The sequence below is a fragment of the Strix uralensis genome, chromosome 1 (genome assembly GCF_047716275.1).
Source record: "Strix uralensis isolate ZFMK-TIS-50842 chromosome 1, bStrUra1, whole genome shotgun sequence".
Lineage (NCBI taxonomy): Eukaryota > Metazoa > Chordata > Aves > Strigiformes > Strigidae > Strix > Strix uralensis.
Window position 1 is genome coordinate 56,716,482 of NC_133972.1, and position 20,617 is coordinate 56,737,098.

A 20,617-nucleotide genomic window follows, 5' to 3' on the forward strand; every position below is an offset into this window, starting at 1 on the left:
TCACCTGCCCTTATCGGCGGCGGGCGGCCGGCCGGCACGGAGAGCGCCCGGCACCGCGCCCCTGCTATCGCACACCTCGAGTGCAAACCCCGTCCGGGAAGCGGGGCCATCGCCCCCACCACTGCTGAGGGCGCCCAGACGGAGCAGCCCAGCAGCCCGGCCGCTGCCCGGCTCCACACGACCTGCGAGAGGCGCCCGCCGTCCCGCCACCCTCTCCCGACGGCGGCGGGGCCCGCCCCTCTCCCCAGCAGACGGCTCTCCCCGCCAATGAGAGGCGCTGCCTTGCATCCCCGCGGCGGCCGTTGGCCAGCGTGGCGGCGATTGGCCAGCGCGCCAGCCGTTGGGCGCCCTGTAGCCAATCGGCGAAGCCGCCTGAATCCTGGCTCCTCCTCCTTCCGCGGCCGCTGGGGCAGGGAGTTGCCGCAGACGCCATTTCCTCGGCGCCCCCGCGGCGGCGCGGCTGCATCAGCGCTGACGTGAGATCGACGTGCGGCCCCGCCCGGCCCAATCCCCCCCACCCCCTGTGACGGGGGCAGCACGTACGGGGCGGCGGGTGAGTGCGGGAGGGGGCGGGGATACGTGTGCGCGCAGCCCGACCCCCTGCGGGCCACGAGCGGGGCAGCGCAGAGGGCAGCGGCCGGCCCTGGCAGCGCGGCGGCCAGGGGACGGGGCGGCAGGGCAGGAGGGGGGGAGGGCAGGGCAGGGCAGGGCAGGGCAGGGGGGCGCTGTGCCGCTCAGCTCAACTCGGCTCGGCATCTGCCGCCGGGAGCGCGCAGGAGGGAGCGGAGGCGCGTCCCCGCCAGCGGCCGGGAGCGCGCCCCGCTCAGGGCCCGCCCGCCTCCCTCGCCCGACACGGCTCTGTCGGGCAACCCCGGTACATCTCCGGCAAGGGGGGCGTGCGGAGCACTTACTCCGCTCCGTTACCGCCCGGTGGCCGGGGTGCCCGCCGGGCCCCGGCAGGCTGCGGCTCGAACCCTTCGTCCGGAGCGCGGCTCGGGAGGGAGACCGGCTCGGCTGGGCTGTCGGCGGTCCGCCGAGGGAGGGGACGGGGCAGCGTGCCTTCCCGCTGCGGTCAGAGGGCCCCGGGACGGCAGGTCCTTGGGGCCTCCGGGTGCGGCCTCGGCTGCCGGTGGGGTTCCCTGGCGGCGGGGAGAGCGCGGCCGGGGGCGGGTGCCGGGTGGGTTTTTCCCCGAAGGTCGGTAGGCCTGATTATGCCCTTGCCCATAGGGATTTCCAAGCTGGGACAAGGAGAGCTGGTGGGAGAGGATCACAGTGGGCTTCTCGAGCCCTAGGTCTTGCTTAAAGTTTGAGGGTTTTGTCTGCATCCACCACTGCCGTGTCAACATCTTGCTTGGTGCAGTTAAACGGTTCCACAGGTATTGACGCTTAAATGGTCCTCTGACATATGGAGGGGCTGGTTGGACATCTCTTCTAAACGGGAACTGTGTGTCTTCACAGCAGACAGCACTGTCTTGTCCGATTTACCTAGGTCGCAGGTGCATAGTGACGGGTAGCATGCTTGTGCTTACAGTAATGGCAGGTTGGGTTTTTACATTTTTTTTTTTTTAGGGTTTTGTTAAGATATTCTAAGAAGAAAAGGATGAGGAAGAAAGTGAGGAAACACATTAGAGTTTAGGAGACATGAGAAACTTAGTATTCTGCTGATAATGAAAACTTAACAGAAGGATTGTACTTTCAGATTCTGGTCTGTTACTCTGTTGCTCATTTTACCTGACTGCTGTGACCACCTTGCCAGCTGGTGTGCTTTACAAAGCAGGGTAGTAAAACAGATTATAGACTTCATACTTGAAAACACAATGCTCTTCTGAAACTAGTGCATTCTGAGAGTTTCCATGCTCACCGTGGGGTCATCGATAAATACAGAATAGGTGTTTGCAAATTCACATCCTTGCTTACTAGTAATTTCCCTGTGAATGAAAGCTGCCAAAGATATTTGGAGCAAGGGCTGAAACATTTCTTAGCCCCTTTCAATTTCCTTTGTAATAAGCCACCTCTGTAAACAGTCTCTGATGTATAAAGTATTGTTGAAATAAAGAAGTTGTCTTTAAAATGTCTCTGGGTATTTAATTAGACAGTCAGAGGTTTCCAGTTATGCACAGTACTGTACCGATTTGCCTATGCGGTTTAATTTCACCAACAGACAAATATTAATAGTCAATGATGTAATTGTAAAACAACAGTATTGTGGAGGAGTGAAAGGATTTTTTGTGCTATTTGTTACACGAGGACACGTCTTGATAGGGATGCTATCCTTCACCTTTTACCTATGGACAAAAATATAAAAGGTTCACACTTTCAGCTGTAAATAATTTCCAATTTTCTAGGTCACCAGGGCAGAGTTTTCTGTTAGCTGCTACTGTCAGTATTGTCCCATCAGGGATGCTGCTGCTATCAGTTCAAGAAGCTTTTGATGTGCACTGTATACATCTTAATCAGTGTTTACCTGCTACTGACCTACTGTACATTAGTCTCAGTGATTATAGTAAACGCATACTAATATATATTGAAATGCTACTAGCTAGTTAACAGTTAAACCTCCTGCCAGATCCTGAAGATATCTTTGCTGTTTTGTAGGAAGAACCAGTATCTTTGCCTGTGTTATAGAAAGCCAATGTTTATTAATTTAAAAATCTAGACTAATATTTAAAATTACTCTTCAGTGATAGTAAGCAACAAGGTGGAAAAAGTAAGAAATGAATGTATTAATACTGAATATAAGACTAAAGCTTGTATATAATTAATCATACAATGAAGAAAAACATTATATAATTTTAAACAGGACCTAAGACCATGTACTTTAAAACTGTTTGCTTGGGTTTCCTTTAAAATAGGAGGAAGGTAATGTAAACTTCAAAGTGTGATGTGTACTACTATTGATACACTTTTATGAAGGATTTTAAGTGCTTGGTAAAAGATTTTTCTTCTTTCTTACTTTGAAACTTAAAAGCAATAAATATGTTAGACTTTGCTTGTGGTTTAGACTGATTTAGTGTAATATATGTGAAAAATTTATGTTGGTAGTTTATGGATTGGATTAATAACTTTCTTACTACAGACCTTATTACTGATGTTTTAGAAGGAAAAAAAAAAGTAGTTAGGATCTTGCTCTGTGGTTTTTTTGTATGCTTATTAAAAACAGTTTGATTTATTCATGGTAAAATGATATATAATACAGGAAATACAAAACCTGTACAGCTAAGGTTATAGGAATCTGACAGTTTCAGAGTATACTAAAGATGGTGATAACCTGGACTGGACTGTGAAATTCGGGAGTTCCTTAGCATGAGTGGTCTTGAGCTGTGCACAAGCCCAGGTGAAGTGACGTGGCCCTGTGTAGCTATCACATTTCTAACCCTGTGGGCTCAAATGACTACAACTGACCTTCACCTGTAAATTTAGTAATCCCCTATGGTTATGTCTACTGAAGACTTACAGTCTTGTAACATGTCTGAATGATGATACTAATGTGCTACGTGTTGTCTTTAGTCACCTTTCTCCTTGAAGTTTTATGCCAAGGTACCTAGTGTATCTTTTAAAGTTACTTATGCCCTTTGTTACTTTTGTTTCAGTTTTGTAGGCTATAGTTAGGTCTTTATATTTGGACAGCATTTTTAGTCAAGTCTGTTTAAAAACATACTAGAATTACCAGGTTATCAAAAAAGGTGGATTTTAGCTTATCTAGAGTATTTTGCTGTGTTCTAGGGTGACAACTGCATTTTATGGCAGTCAAAAAAAGCAAATTAAAAACAGTATACAAATTTTCAGATTTTACTCCACTGCTAAAGATTTAAAATAGAAAATCATTTGTGCTAAGAGTCACATATACACTATTATACACAATTATAGATGGAAAATCTATTTAAATTCTTGAGTTTATGTATGTCAAGTCTTAATTATATTTGTCATTTCACTGGCATGTATAATGCTTACTGTTGTTCTTATTTAACATAGATAATTAAAAAATACAGTCCTTTCTACTATATTTTGTAAAATACTAGGAATAACTTTTTGTTAGATTTTCTGTAGCGCTGATGCTCTTTTCATAGCTATTTGCTATCTCAGTTCCTGGAGTACAGCAGATGAAAAGACTTTGGGGAGAAAAATCCTGATAATCAAAGTAGTAAAAATAAATAATTTTATACTGTTCTGCAATCAGTGAGAAATTAAGCTAAAGTTTAGAAAGTAAATTATTTTTTCACAACATGAAAAGTGGCTTTTTCCAGGTAAAACTTCTATGGAATGCATTCAGTGGGAGTAAAAGTACTTGTGGTTTTTTTCCAGCAGTAGGTTGTCTGTGACAGATGGCTTTGGATAAGAAAATACTTCAGGGCCTGTATAAAGTGAATTAATTCTGACTATATTCCCATCTTTAGGAAGAGGGTGCAATGAATATGTTGCCAGTACCTATCTGTTATTTCATCTTCCTTGGTGTGTGAGCTATTCTGAAGCTTATGGAGGCATTCTTACATGAATCAGATAGAGCTTTCATGTTGGAGACTCTATGGATGGTCCTAGTTTACTAAGGAGGAACATTTTTCCCCTACTTTATTATTATTATGATGATGAATGCATATATAAAAGTGAAGTGGTTTAATAAGATGAAAGTTATGGTGGAAAGCTTGGTGAAAACATTCTCCCTGGAGTTGCTCAATTTTGGTGAATTTCAGTAGATCCTTAATTAGGTTGTGTCTAGAGAAAACAGTAATTATTGGTAACTAATAAGACTGGAAAGTAGAAAGATTTTACATGTAAAACGTCTCCTTATGAATCTAATATGAATTGATACTGGCATGGAGTATGTAACTTCTGTTGTCAGAAATACTAATGTTAACCCATAAAATCTTGAGTTGTGTACAGCTTGGCTACCACTAGCTGTAGTACTGTTAAGTCTGGTCAGTAGAATACCCTTGGAGGAATAGAAACTAGAAATATGCTTCTCCGCATCATTTGACTGGATTTCTTTTCATGTTTTTATGCCTTTATTCTAGGCAAAAAGGATGATTTGGGGTTTTTTAATTATTTATTCCCCTCAAATACTGTGGAATATTCTGTAAAGTAGTGCTGCAGAAGGAGTTGGGTTTACATTTAATTTGATTTAATGTAGTTAACTTTTAACATGTGGGACTAAATTCAGAAGCCTCAGAGTCAGACATGTAGCAGACTTCCTTCCCTGTCTCTTCCATCTCTAAGTGTGAGACCTGAGAGGAAACTGCAGTAACTATCAACCAGTTGAAATAGTTGAACTTTGAGTTCAGACAGGCTTGCCATCCCCTAGTTACAGTAACTGAACCCAAGGAAGTGAGATTTGCTGCCTCTTAAATCCCACAACTGTATCATGTCTTCCTTTTGCAGCCTCAATTTCTTGTGTAAGTAAGGTGCGGGGGGGGGGGGGGGGGGGGGGGTACTCGTAGGGCATCCTGCCTGCCTCTGCATGACCCTATCCTGTCTCTGTTCTGTTTGTAAACTGTCCTTTTGCCGTGGCAATGTTTGTGACCACCTGTTCAATGTTGCACCTTCAGTGCAGGGTTTGGTAGGAGAGAAAGGGAGCCAAAGAGAACGGAGCTCTTATTTTAAAATGTGCACCTTCCATTATGACTAAGCATGGCAAGAGATACAGAAAAGCAGCTGTCAGGTAATTGCATTTTTATATAGTAGATATATTTGGAAGTTTTCTCTATGGAGTTTAAACTCATAGTTTAAATTGAGGATCAGGGAGTTGCTTACTCTTCTATGAAATTTACAGTACTTTTAAACCTGCAAAACGAGAAGAATCGTTGTGGGTCTCGAGCTGCGAGTAGTTTACAGACAATTCAAGTGCAGATCCCAGCCGGGGGTCAGTATCTCAGGAAGTTCAAGAGGGCTGTAGCAGCACACGGCTGCTGGCCAACTTGAGCCTTGTCCGGTGGGAGACGTGAGGCACGAGAGACCTGCGGCCGGGCAGTGCTGGCGGGTCGCTCTGGAGGGCTGCACTCCCAGCCCCGCTGTCAACACTGCACGGGACCCCAGGACTCTGTGCTTGTCCCTCCCCTGAGAACCATTTCCAGAACTGCCCCTCTTTGCAGTTTTTCAAAGTACTTGTTTTAGAGCTCCTGGATATATGAATGAATATTTTAATATGGGGAAATGGGAAGAAAGGACTTCAGTTCACCTGATAGTTTTGAGAGAAATCTGTTTATTTTCTGTTAGTTGTCTGCTCCAAATATAAAATAGTGTGGAACTGCTCTTTTGTCCCTAGGTGCCTGATATACCTCCCTGTACTGCATTATTTAGACGTGTATGTACTTACTTTTAGACAGATGACCATGGAAATGGTTGTATCACAACAGGATGACGGTGCAGTGGATTCTGTGCCAGAGAGAGATGCTGGTCTCCTTCAGAATCAGCCAGGCCGAAGTCAGATTTCCCCAGGATCTGAGGTAAGTTGAAATGTGGAAAGATTAGAAGAATCAATGGAGTGATATTCAGAACTGTTATGATTTTTAAATTATCGACTTGTATGGAGTTCTCATGTTCTGTAAGTCTTGTCATTAAATAGGAAAAATATAGCAAAGGTATACTGAAAACTATGCTTGTGGTATTTAACAAAGGGCTAGTATAACATCAGGACTGTTAAAAGCTAACACTTTCGGGAGACTGGGGTTTTCAAAGTGATCAGAAGGCACATTTTTTTTTTTCCACTTATCCAAGATTATGTTATGGAGATGGGAATAGGGTCTTAAAGAGTGGAGGTGGCTGCAAAATCAAATGTAGCTAAAACGTGTCTGTATCCTGAAGATGCTTTGTACAATAAAAATTAAAAATTAATAAAAATATCCGTGGTTCTTTCGTAGTTCAAATCTTTGTACAGAATGTGTTTCGTCTTCTTGCAAGTACACTTTTAATGTATGCTTGTTTTGTTTCATCCCTGTGCATCCAGTGACAGCGTCTGGAGTTCTAAAAATACACTTTACAAGTTGTGTATGGTAGTTGTACATCAATTCTTCTTTGTTAGTTAACAAAGATGACATAGTAATAATTCTCAAACATTAAAAATATGCACTGAAACATTCAGCGTTTGAGAGAAATAGTGTTCTTGCCAGTACTAAGATTTACAGCTTCAGGAAGCTGTATAGACCCCTTAGAAGGATCTTCAAAAACCCTTTGTGAAATAAAGGAACTGATTTTAAAAAACATCTTACAGAATTTCTTCTTCATCGGAAGTTAGAAGTTACTTGGTAAGATTTGATGCTGTGTATTTGGTATGTTAGATACTTGACTTACATTATAGGAATATTTTCAAGACAATGCAGCTGCTTTTTGTCAGGCCTTCAGACACAAAGTAGACTGCAAAGTATTTATGCATGCTTATTTGTTGGTTTTGTTACCTATGTGATTTGTTGTGGTTTTGATACCTGCAGCATTGGGAACAGTTTGTTTTTTCTTTAAGAATGGAGCATGAAACCAAGAATTTGATTTGGTTTGCTCCATTGATGTCATCCTGTTATTTCTTCTTTCTTTGATAGTTCAGTTCAAATTTTGTGTTTTAACTTCATAGGATGATTTACATGTAAAATTGTACAATAGTCTCTGAAGAAAATACCTGCGAATTCTGTCACTTGGGATTTTTGATGTTGATCTAGAGACAAAGCTGTCACTAATGCTGTAGGAGGGCTTCTGCTGGGTCCCCAGGGAAAACACTTTTTATGTTTCTCTATGTTTAATGCTTGAGTACTGTATGTGAAGGTTCAGCCATACCGGGCACGGGGTCTCAAGTCTTTCCACATATCTCTAAAGTACTGATGGATCTCGGTCAATTAGCACTAAAATGAAACACATGCATGTCAGTTTGAAGGCTTAGGATAACAGTCTGGAGTTCACATCTGGGAGTCCCTCTTTTAGGTCAGATAGCTGGCCTAGAGAGCCGGCCTGGGAGTCAATGTCCCTCTTCTGGGCCGTTCAGAAAAGTGGGGTTGATGCAGCTGTGCCACTCTGGGAAAAATAGTGAAGCTGAGAGGCCCCCAGCAGACAGGCCTGTCACCTCAGCTGCCAGGCAGGGCTGCAGCCTGGCTGGCTGCTCCTGCGCTGCTGCAGCCCGGGGCCTGCAGGCCGTGCCACCACCCTCCTTGCCTGTGGCAGCAGGGGGTCTGTGCCCGCCCCCTTGGCACCTTGAGGCTCAACTGCCACAGCATGTTTCTTGGTTAAACAGACCCTGACTGAAAGCTTACTGCTGAAAGGCCTTGTTGTGACAATTCTTTGGCTTAAGATGAGGACCTCTTTATCTTCTATTCCTACCTGGAAGGCTCAGAAGGTGAGACCTTTGTCATGGTGAGGGTTAGAGGTGGATGTTGAGAAGTCAGCGTGTGGCAGGGGCCTTGTGTGGGATATGTCTGCTTTTGCTGGTATGGGATGGGAAACTTGGGTTGTTTCTGAGGAATTCGTGACCGTGCTGGTGGTCTAGCTTCTCTGTATTTTGGCTGTTACAGAAGGGCACAGATAGCTCCTTCTACCTCTTTGGCCTCTGGAGGAGTGCCGTTAAGAGAAGACAACCACTTAAAGGGACTGAAAGTGACAACTTCCAATCATCTTTCCTACTATTTTTTTTTTTTGCAAATCTGCAGAAATATGAGAAAAGAATGACTTGGTTCTTATGGAGAGGTGAAATACCTAGTCACTGAAACTGAGGGCTGCTTTTCAGACATCTGTGTGGGTTTTTGTTTGGGTTTTTTTAACCAAATATTTGTCCAACCTTGGTTTTGTACAGTCAGAAGTAAAGCATTTTAATATACTGTCTTTCAATATGCAATTTGTAGTTTTCTCTGTATTATCAAAGAATTGTAGAATGGTTGAGGTTGGCAAGGACCTCTTGAGATCATCTAGTCCAACCCCCTGCACAAACAGGGTCAGCCAGAGCAGGTTGCCCAGGACCATGTCTAGTTGGGTTGTGATTATCTCCAAGAATGGAGTCTCTACAACCTCTCTGGGCACCTGTGCCAGCATTTCACTGCCCTTACAGTAAAAAAGGTTCAGTTTTTTATGTTCAGATGGAATGTCATGGGTTTTAATTTGCTTGGTTTTTTGTGTAATTATGACTTTGGACAGAGAATGACTAGCAAAATGCTGAGGGATACAACTGTTTTGTGGCTTTTTGTGGGTTTTTCCCTCCTCTGGAGTTTAGGCTTTTTAAAGAAATACCTGCCATTTAGTTATGAAAAGGCGGACAAGGTATTCAATAAAATGATAATCTCTAGAGGGCAGACTCTTGTTTTGTGCTGAAGCATTCTTAATGTCTCCCATGTTGGCAGGCAGGGGAGACATTAAGAATCTCTGAGCTGGAGCATGATGGTGTGATCAGATAACCTCCAGTGCTAAGGAGGACCAATTGTACGTTATCAGTAGAGAAAAGATAGCGTTGGGTTTTTTTTTTTCCTCTAGCTTGTGTAATAGATATTGCTATATACTGCTGCAGTTTTTCGGTGATGAAAGTAAAATTACTTTTTCTGCAAAAGCAAATGCTAGAAAATTAGAAACTAGCAAAAATGAGATGCATCTTTCATGTATTGAGGCAAAATTGACAATTTCTGTTTTTAAATAGTTATTTTAAAAATAAAATTAATGTAGAATAAGATTGCATTTATAGTTTAATTTCTTGCATCCCTCAGTTTTAGCCAGTTAATGAATTGACACAGTATTGTTTTGATGATCCAGACACCAAAAAAATTAGGAAAATACTAATTTGTAAAAATTTTGGCGGTTGTCTTCAGAAGCTATTGGAAGTGTACGTAACACCTGTACAGAAGCTTGATGCCTTTTCTTCAGGGAAGAACAAAGGTGCAAGGTGGAAAATTTCTCAACCTGTTTTGAAATGGGCTCCACATATTCTGTCTCACATACACAGATCATATATAGGGGTGTTCTTAAAAGGAAGTTAATTTGGATTGAAATATTCTGATAATGTTAATGATAGTCAAACTTGTATCTTGGAACAGTTACATCTGTATTGGTATTCAAAGAGAAATTAGAGGTATTATTTGCAGGATTTCTAGAGGCTGTATTGTATTTTGTGTTGCCCTGTGCTCAGCTACACTAAATATAACTACAAAAATGTAAGAGGAACGTGTGCTTTTTTGGCATTGGCTTTGGAATTGGCCAAAACTTCTCTGTCTTCAGCTTTTCCTTATAGAGGCTGCTCGGTGCCTAAGTGTGGTGAGTCCTTTGCTCTTTTATTAGGTGAACACAGGAAGGGTTTGCCTTTTTTTAGTTCCTTTTCCAGAAGTACTTTTCACTTCTGGAGTCCTTGCAGCATTTAGATTCTACAGCAAGGACAGAAATCAGATGGAGCTGTGCACTGCGTACTTCATATCAGCAATGTTTGAGGTATGGGGGGTTGAATGTGAATGTAATCTTTGTAGGGAAAAGTTCTCTGACCTTGGGTGACAAGAGTATGTACATCCACAGTATAACTGTACAGATGGACACTATATCTTGAAGTCAGATAATTGATGAGTAACCTCTTTCTCTGAAAGCATGCGTGCCTCAGTATGAAGATAGTTCGTGGTCTTTTTTGCTGTCTACTTTTCGCTGTTGAAAGAGGAAGCAGCTGTATTTCCAAACATATGAAGTATGGGACCATAGTGCTATGACAGAATGCATGGTTGATGTTTGTTGAAGCTATTGCACTTGACTGTTGCATGCCTAAGAGAACAGAACCCAAAAGGGCATTACAACATCTGAAGTCTCTTTGCCATTGCCAGGGACATAACCCTTACACTGTTTAACCAAGTGCTTAATGTGTTAAGGTTCCCTTTATCCTCCATGTTCCTGAGTTGCTTCTGTGGTTTGTTTTCAGTCGTCGTGCCAGACAGCCTTTGCAGATGCTAAAGGTAGCATTGCTCATCACTTGTGTCAAAAAGTAATTTTTTTGCCATGTCTGTTTCAGTCAGCGTTTATGCATGATAACATCAAAAGGTTCTAGTATTTCAGTTAACACAGGAATATTCAGTTTGAAAACAATGCAAAGGGAAATGTGAATTGAAATTGTTTTAATAATTCCTGATATTTATTAAAGAGATGCAGAATATGAAGTTGGAAAGTTTTTTTTTTTTCAGCCTTAGTTCTTGAAAACAAACCTAATATCAAAGAACCAAAGACATTTTTAAAGTTCATAGGTTACACATTGTGTAACCTTTGGATATTTGTGGAAACTCAGCAAACAGGGATCAAATCAAATTGATCTGTTTAAAATAGATATAAACAAACAAACAAATCACTTTTGGTTTGATCCAATTTTAAAATACTACCATCTCCTCTTCCCTCTACCCTACCCCTCCATTTAATCTCTTACCTGAACTAATGGGAACCAAACAATTTCTCTTGTGATATTGTAAATTTTAGTCTAAAAGTGTTAGCTGAGTGTTCTTTTCTTTTTTTCTGTGTGGTTATATAAGAAGCTTTTAAATGAATGTAGTGTTTCTTAATCTTGAGTACTGGATTACTTCCTGGTTGTATGTGCCTGACCCATTGTGTACTGAAAACAAACTCATGAACTGTTCACCTTGTACTGTTTTGTGTGCGTTGTACTCAGAAAGTTCTTCTGATACAGAGAGTATTGTGTCAGATTGCAGCTCTCACAAAGATGGTAGTAGATCCAAAGGTTTGGTGAAATTGCCTTTGTAATGTTTTGAAAAGTTAGCAGGCTTTGTAAACGTTTAGACTACTTCATGCTGTTTCCTTGAAGCTTGGGGTTTAGGATGATGTCAGCTTTGACGCAAAATAGATCATACTCTTCAGATCTTCGAGACTTTCTAGATCTCAATCTCAAATATCTGTTTCTGATAATAATATTTGTTTTATAGATTGGGAGGAAGGTTTGTATGTCCTATTTACATATTGCCATTTAATGTCTTTTTAAGGAATGATTGTTTCCACCTTGGGGTTAGAAATGCCCTCAATTGTTCCATTTCCTGAAAAGCAGTTCAGTTTCCTATAACAATTGAACAATTACATTGTGAATGTTGACAGGATCCTGCCTCTGTTCCCTAGAAACATTGTTTCTTCAAGATAACTTGAGCCAACATCTGGTCTTTCTGATAGTCGTACATCTTAAAGAGTAGTTAAAATTTTTCTCTTTCCTCAAGAAAGGAATGTTTCCCAGACAAGCAATGCTTATGGATTAGGAATGAAAGCTTCTTTAATATTTGGAATTAAAAAAACCTTCAGTGTAAATACAGAAAAATACATACATTACCTTTTTTTTTTAATATATATTCAGCATTCATCATGTTTTTCTTTTCATTGTCATCTCTTTCTACTGTTTGTACCAGATACCTTTTGGGGCTGAGAACCAAGCTAGGAATAGAATAATACCAGAATTTTAAATATGAGTCTGGGATTATTCTTGTACATGCAGAATATAGAAATAAGGTTTTTCAATTAAGTTTACTTTGAAAAACACAGTATCTCTTTTTATTGTATGATTTACATTTGTCATTCTCTTCCTTTGAGTTTAGAGATGTTTTATCACACAGAACTGGAGATCAATCATAGTGTTTTCCCTTTGCTTCGGTATATCTGTTAGTAGACTTTACAGTTATAGCATAAATATTGAACTGTTTCTTAGCCCATAGGTGTTTAACTCTTTCTTCCTCAGTGATGGTTGAGAGCCAAGGGCTGGGGAAAGCTGGGTGTGCTCTAAAATGTCATCAGAAAAAGGGCTCAAGATTATTCCTAAACAGAACACTTTCTTCAGCTGTGCTAGGCTTAAAGAAGGTACAGCTGTTCTTTATTTTTTTTTGTTCTATTGAAGCACTGATACACTCCAACTCTGTTTTTCTTGATATATCACTATATATATATAAAAGTGGTTTTATTAAACTAAAACAATTTACAAATCCATCTATTGCTTTATTTAACTTTTTTTTTCCATCTGAAAAGTTCTTGCATCTCCTGATGTATCTATCTGAAAAGCATAGGTTCAAACTAAACTCGCCTAACAAACAAAGCAAAACCAAAGCAGTTCTGTTTGGGTTTTTTTTTTTTAGAATTTTTTTCCTGACTGAGAACATTCTGCCCTGTATGTTGTTGCAGCAACATACCACTTCAGTGAATACTGGATTTTTTTTGGTTACGTTTCTTGAGGTTCTTCCTAACTTCATGCTAGCAACAGCAGATTTCATGTGTGTGATAGCTTAGGGTTGTTTTTAATTGAAAAGAAAACATGAAGTCTCTGGAGGAAAAAAAAAAAAAGAGGAAATATTTGCAATTTGATTGGGGACAGTTTTAAGCTTTCCATACCATTTGGAAAGATACAGACCAAACTTTTATTAGTAAAACTATTTTTTTTCTGTGTGTGATAATTACACACATCTAAGCTATTTTAGATACAGAATCAAACCCAGGTTTTTTTAGTATCACTTCTAAAAGCATTTGCTGACATCTTAAGGCATGTTACTTAAACATGATGATTGTAATTTTTGCAGGTTTCTGTAGCTGCATCAAGTGCTGGAAGAGGATCTCCAGCTGTATCTCTAGTGCAGTTGCCTTCTGGTCAAACTGTTCATGTCCAGGGTGTCATTCAAGCCATACAGCCCTCAGTCATTCAGTCACCACACATGCAAGCTGTTCAGGTTAGCTCTTTTATTGTTGTGTTTTCATGAATATTTGGTGCCCCGTAACTCTTCCCTCAACCCCATCTTCAGTTTCTCTTCAGTCCTACCGGTGCTGCAAGATTTACTCATATGGTGCGGGAAATGGGGAGGGGGGAAGGTGGCAAACTGCCAACCAGTAGCAGCTCTACAAGCATTGTGTAGTGATTCCTTAATGCTTCCTGTTTATCTTCTAAGAAATTATGTCTTGGAACCATGAACTTACGCAACAGCAAGTTTGTTAATAACATGGCCTTACTTTAGTGTATATTGCAGTTTGTCTGTGTTGTTAAATTCTATGAACATCATGTTCATAATGAGACTACAAGCTCATTAATTTGCAAGTAACTTGTACTGTATTTTTGGAGAGCATTTGGATGTAATGGAAGTAAGCATATAATAGTTGAATGATTCCTTGTTGTTTTTAGCAGGCCCTGTTATAGAGCATCTGGTCTTGCTTTTTGTGGGCGTGGATATGTAAAGACCAAAATAAATTATTATTTTGCAAATCTTGACATGTTTAAAGTTGCTGATTTTAGAAGATGGGGACCGGTGCAAAATGCTTGAGTTTTCAGAGCTTTTAAACAGTGAAAAAGACTAGAGAGAATGAGCTTGCAGTGTTTTGAAAATTACTTGGCCTCCCACTGGTGTTTTTCTTGTAGCTAGGCATGCCTTTGCTCTAGTTTTCTTAAAATCTGATTGTGAAATGTCAGCTGAATTGCTTTTTGCAAATAGAATTGATACCTCTGGTAAGAGGGGCTATACACCTGTTACGTGGGAACTATTTTACCTGCAGTCATTGCAACATGCTAAGGAAAAGTCATGTGTTGTCAGTCTTCATGAGAAGCCACCTTCAGTGTTTGGGACTTCTTAGTAGCTTTCAGATATAATAAATAAAAATGCATATGTATGATTTATCTTAGAGATAAGAGAAAAAGAATAAAACCTTGGCCAGATATTGAATATTTTATTTGTAAGCGGTAGGTGTAGATGATGGGACGTGGTAAGGTTTTGAAATTCTAGATCACTATTGAAACAGGCTCAGTAGATGGCAGGAGGCTTGGGTTTGGTCAAACTTGAAGTCAAATCAGAGTATTCAAAATAAATACTTTTTATTATAGAATTCTTTCTAATTGTAATCTACCAGAGTTAACTTTATCAGATAAGCATATTACAGTCATTCCCAGTTTCTGTCACTGCTTTTTTTCAAGTCAGTATAGTCAGGACATACATGCAAAAATAGAGGACTTGTTCCAAAGCTCAGAAGGAGGAATTTCTCTGGAATCTCTTGCCAGCTGCTGCTGTGTCATCTTAGGGGAGTGGAAGTCGATTAAGCATTGTATTGAGTGAACTCTGGCTGTCTTCCCTTTCCCAAAGGAGCAGTGAGAAGAGAGCTGTGTTCCGATTAATACTGGCTAGTTAGTTCCAGGGTTTTGCTTTAGTTTCATTTGAGCATGCTAATGGCAAATAAGGTGTCTCTACAAGAAGGGCTTGAAGATGCTGTTAAAGACTCCATTACAGAGGTTGTTTAGCCCTTCTTTGATCCTCTTAAGTACTTTCTCCTGCCACCTGGCATTTCCTCCAGATCATTTGGCTTTAACTTGATATCCTGTCTCTGCCAGAGAATGGGGACCTTGGGAAATGATATCAGTTTAATTAAAAAAAAAAGTATGCTGAAGGTTGATGTTAAAGTTTGCATGACCTCTCCCTCAGACACCTGCAGCTTTAAATCAGAAGGTGTTCAAAATTTTTTCTTGTAATGCTGTTGCTTTTTGGGTGAAAAAAAATGTTTATCTATATCATGTTTCATGCTGTTTTGTTAATGTAGTTTTACTTGTAGGAAGGTTTGAAGTTCAGATTGTTATTTGACTTTTCTACTTGCTCCCACCTGTAATGTATCAGGTAATGGCAGACTAACATGAGCTTGAAGTTAATTTGTTCAAACACAGAGCGGTGTGGTAAAGTTGAAGTTTGAATGATGTCCAGGAAAAAATGACAGTGGTTTCCATTGGTTAGCACTGTGAATGTGGTTGCTTGCTCTCAGAGCAAGCTGAAACATTAAATGAAAATTGGAACTTCTGAAATTTCTTGCAGAAAACTTCCTCTTCCACACTAAAATGCTTAAATTATCTTGTGATTTCCTTACCTTCTTCCCAAAGTACGACTGCTCCTGACTTCTTCAGCCATTGTCACAAACTAGGGGTGACTCTTGGTAACCCTTAGTGGAATGGGAAGGTTTAAAAGCACTAAGGTCTTGTTTTCCTGCTGTTTGTCCTGGGACAAATAGATATTTTTTTTTTTCCCCCCTGCAGAATGAGACTCCTGTTTTGAGGTGGGATGCCCAGGCTCTTGTTTGTGTAATCCTGTCTTAGTTTTGAAGGTTTACGCCAGAGGCTTGAAGTTGGTTCCATGAGCATTTTGCTTTAGGGCACTGGAGAGAAATGCCTTTCAGGAGATCTTGCTGGTCAGCATGGGTCCATCCTGCAAAAGGATGAATACAAACTTCTTGAAGCTCTTGTATCTCTGCCAGTCATCTCTGAAGTCTGGTTTGGAGCTATACATGTGTAGACATGCAAAACTCTCCTTATTTCTCTGTGGTCTTTTTTTTAGTTAGGCAGGCGTAGAGTTTTAATGATGTTTCCTATGTATTACCCAGCAAAATGAGGCTACATTAAATACTTTTACACAGAATTGGAATGTAATAAAATAAGCAAGTGAAGAGACAATTTCATTCTGCAATAACCTGTAGTTCTTTCAAGGTGTAGTTTTGTAAGTGTGAGTTGGGGTGACCCAGGCTGATAACTTTACAGAACCTTCCAGCAGTGTTTTTCTGTTGGAGTCATACAGGTTTGGTTTCTAGCACTGAGCACTCAGGCCTGGCAGCCTCATTAGTTCTGGAGCTCTTCCTTGTCTTCCCCAAGCTGCAGGGAGGCCTCCACTGCACCCAGGTCAAACACTTGAGCCTTCTAGTCACTTAACTCATGTTTGTTCAGTGTTAGCTTACGCAGCACTTAGTCTGAAACTGCAGTTGGGTCTGGCTTTATGTGAAAAGGTAGTTTTCCACACCAACGTCACTGCACTGTTTCAGTTTGGAAATCTTACACACCAGTAGTTCTGTATAAGAAGATAGTTGCTGGTAAAGAGTGTGATTCAGCTCCAGGCCTTAACGTTGTCTTGGGTAATTTTAAGAGAAAAAGAACCTGTGAAAATACTACTAATAAAGGTCTGAGAAAATGAGACATTGTGGACTTATCAGGGCTTTCTAAAGTCACACAGTATTGCTAAGCAATGTATTTGTATTTATGAATATGTGTTGGTAAGTGTAATAAATGTGTATATTTAAATAAACTTATTTTCTAAATAGCTTTGGTGTGGTTGTGAAGAGGCTTTTGTATTGTACACTGTTATTTAAGGTGCATTAGTGCAATATTCTGTATTTTAAATGTTTAATTTTACTTTAAAAGCTAATTAAATTTTGTAATATTTCTATGTTTAAAGAAATCACGTCTTCAGTACTTTCCCTAGGTGTCATTCACAAAAAAGTAATCTGGAATATTTTGATTTTTTTCTTTTTCAAATGGAAGATGTCATCGAAGTGGCTATGTGTTGCTAACCTCATAATTTGTGATTTGCTTTAGAAAAAGAAGTCCAGGATCACATGATTAGTGATAAATAAGTGCACAAATTTCCTGTGTGCAAACATGGAAGGAATTTTAAAGAATAGTCTTACTCTGTTGCTATCTTCTTTTTTTTTAATGAAGTTATGAATTTTAGAAACTTTGCTATTACAGGTAGCATCGATTGCAGATGAATCTGCAGAATCAGAAGGGATAATTGATTCTCAGAAACGTAGGGAAATACTTTCAAGAAGGCCTTCATACCGGTAAGGACTTTTCCTTTTGGTTTTGCTGGTTTTTAAAGGCAGCTTATATGCTACAGCAAAACTGTCTGATAAAAGCCAGTGACTTAATTTTCTCATGGATACGGAATTTCAAATATATATAAAATTATTTACATTCTCTTTTAGAAAAATTTTGAATGAACTCTCATCAGATGCTGCTGCAGTACCAAAGATTGAAGAAGAAGAAAAGTCAGAAGATGAAGGAGTGCCTTTGGGAATTTCTGCAATGGCCATGCCAACCAGCCTGTATCATACTAACGCAGGGCAATACTGTATGTTTGCAAAGATACTATGTAGTGTTGCACAACATATATAGGAACAACTTTGTTTCTGAGAGTTCCATAACGGAGTAGAGATGTCAGATTTTGGTGAAGAATGAGAGCTGCTGTATTTCTAAATAATTACAGTTTTTATATTTAATTTTTCCTAACGTGGTCATTATAGACTTTTTGGCTGTTTCTTGTAATGTCTGTTGGTTGATAGATTTAGTCCTCCTAGAACTCCTGTGCATTAAAAATGTGGAGGTGAGGCTCAGGTGAAATGAAAAATGTTGAGACTTCAATGTGAATGTTTAGTGTTATGAATTATTGCCGTTTCAAATTGCTGTGCTTTTCTATGCATTAGTGCTATTCATTACATGAAATGCCAGTGAGTTAGACTTTTTTGAAGTGTATGGTTGGAGTATGAAATTATTTAACTTTGAATTTTCTTTCTTAAAAGAACTGTGTCTCTTCCTCTCCAATTGTCAAGTATGAACACTAACTGCAAAATTAACCTAAGTCATGGTCTCCAACATTTGATACTTCATCCAAATGCAAGTTGAAAGTTAGATTCACAGTTCTGTTCTATAGTTTTAAATTTTTTTTTTCATTCCTGCATTTATGTTAAAAATGTGGCCTACCTTGCTCCCCATAGTTTCTTTGGCCTTAATCATAATCATGTAAGGGATAACTCTTATAATGACTGTTTTTTTCAATTATGTATTGGATAAAGCTTCACTCCTACAGTTATTTTTTTTCATGTCTTTTCATGTGTAGACACACTGAAATGCAGGTATTTTTCCTTTGATATAATGACAGGAAAACTGCAAAAGAAATGTGGGGTTTTTTTCCTGAAACAAGAGTACAGAGGAAGTCTATGAAAACTTTGCAATGGCATATAAAAGAGGATAGAATGGCACTCTAGTTGTATTCTAGCCACCCTTAGAATTTTTCAGTTATTTTTAATTTATGCAACTAATGTAATTATTAACTCTGAGAAAGCAGAATTTGCCTATAATATTATCTACCCTTTCAGCATAGAAGGTAATTTTGCTTGGACTCCTCAGGTGCCACTTTTACCCTTTCTGTAAGGTCTGTACCTTACATAAATAAATGTCTGCTTCATGATGCCCAGCATCTGAAGTGCTCTTTTCTGTGGACTTATGGTCATGCTAAATTACAGTTATCTGGTATAGAATCTGGCAGATATTCTTGACCAAATTAAATTATTTTCTTCAATTTTTTAATTACAGTTTTCGTTTGGTTTAGGTTTAGTTAAAAAAAAAATCTCTGCAGTTTCAAGGCTTAAAAAGAAGTGCTGTAGTGTCTGTACTATGTTGCAGTGAGCCTTCAAACCTTTAGGATTTCTAAGAAATCAGGAGTTTAGGTTTCTTAATTGTAGATTCCGCTAGGAAACCAGAGTTGTACCTTTACTAGCAGTGTTTTTCAGGAGGTGATTCTTAATTGAGGATGTTTTAATTTGAACATAGCTATAGATCATAGTGATAGGGAAGTATATAAAAGAATAATGAAATTCATAGTTTTTTCTTTCTTGTTCAGTTAAACATTTATTTCTGAAAAATCAAGGAACAGAGAGCATCACCAACGACATGCTTGAATTAAGAGTCCACAAAAATTAAATCTCATCTTAACTTAGCTTTGGCTTTCTCATGAGCCAAGCATAGATGATTTCTGGTTTATGCTACTTTTTCTTTGAATAAATTATAGTCATAGCCTAAAACATATTGAAGGTAATTTAATCTGTTAAATAGTTTCTCAGCCATAATGAAGCATTGCTTCAGGATGTAGTGTCAGCCTTCATGGACTCTACTGATTCTGGCTCAAAAACTTTGTTTTGAGAGATTTGTCTGGCAACAGTTTTTCTTACCTAATTTATTAGTTCCTTAATTTGTTGGTGGTTGGGGTTTTTCTAAGTTCAACTTTGTAAGTTAAAGTATCACACATCTTTTGCTTCAGTGAAGTCTGAGTGTTCTCTCTAATTCTGGTTAGGAAAAATTGGTACTGAGTGGTAGCAAGGATTGTCATCTCCTTGTAGTAGAGGGGGTCTTAATTTGGAATTTATTGAAGAAGGCTTGACTGTTGACTTCTAGTCCTGCATGTGGAAGGCACAGGTCTGCAGCATTTCTGAGCAGCTGCCCTGTTGGCTGCCTGTGATCCTCAGGAACTGCTGTTAGCTAAAACTGGGAACACTGTGTGGGGAATGCAGCATCTCTTGTGTTAATTTCAGTCTGGATATGGTGCAAAAGGTCACTACGTGTATCTATTTTATCGTTATGTCTCCTCTCAATAGCTCTTTACTTCTGCTTATCGTTATTGTATTCCTGTCATTCCATTATTGTACTCTTCTCTTCTTGGCCAGCATTGGTTGAGTGGCTTCTGTTGTGCAGGCATCCAGCAGTTTATGCACTGAGCTTGTACAGTGTCCATGGCAATGAAGAACTGGTCTTGCAGTGTCACTACAACCATCTGTACTGTGCCCTGGTTTAAAACAGATATCATATGTTACTAGATTTGTTGATTCCTTATTTTCTTTACAGTTCTCTATTCCTGCATAGGAAAGGCAGTTGAGTTGAAAAGATAATTTTGACTATATGTTGGTGTCTCAATGTCTTGGGATGATTTTTGGAAAAACTCAAGTAAATTTTTCTGAAAAACAAATATATTTTTTCTGTTAGTAGCAGTGATGGCTGTTCTTTGCTTACTTTTTACCAGCTGAAACAGTATGTTGCCATGGCTTCCAAATACCTTTTTTCTCAGAGCTTCTTGGCTTTGTCTTATGGAAGCAGACTGACAGG

The 20,617-nt window shown here is 39.7% G+C and overlaps 1 protein-coding gene across 11 annotated transcripts in view; it reads left to right on the forward strand.

Moving 5' to 3' along the window:
• The first annotated feature begins 410 nt into the window (after positions 1–410).
• Positions 411–20,617, forward strand: part of CREM (cAMP responsive element modulator) — a 31,834-nt gene continuing 11,627 nt past the window's right edge. For 5 of the 11 annotated variants that reach the window (XM_074867825.1, XM_074867874.1, XM_074867836.1 and 2 more), the window contains exons 1-5: positions 411–553; positions 6,314–6,437; positions 13,476–13,622; positions 17,432–17,523; positions 17,668–17,813. In XM_074867825.1, the coding sequence (XP_074723926.1) occupies positions 6,318–6,437; positions 13,476–13,622; positions 17,432–17,523; positions 17,668–17,813 (505 nt within the window). In that variant the 5' untranslated portion in view covers positions 411–553; positions 6,314–6,317. Of the gene's footprint in view, positions 554–1,164; positions 1,377–6,312; positions 6,438–13,475; positions 13,623–17,431; positions 17,524–17,667; positions 17,814–20,617 lie in introns of those variants that run through there. The other 6 variants (XM_074867855.1, XM_074867847.1, XM_074867807.1 and 3 more) reach the window with 5 other exon arrangements.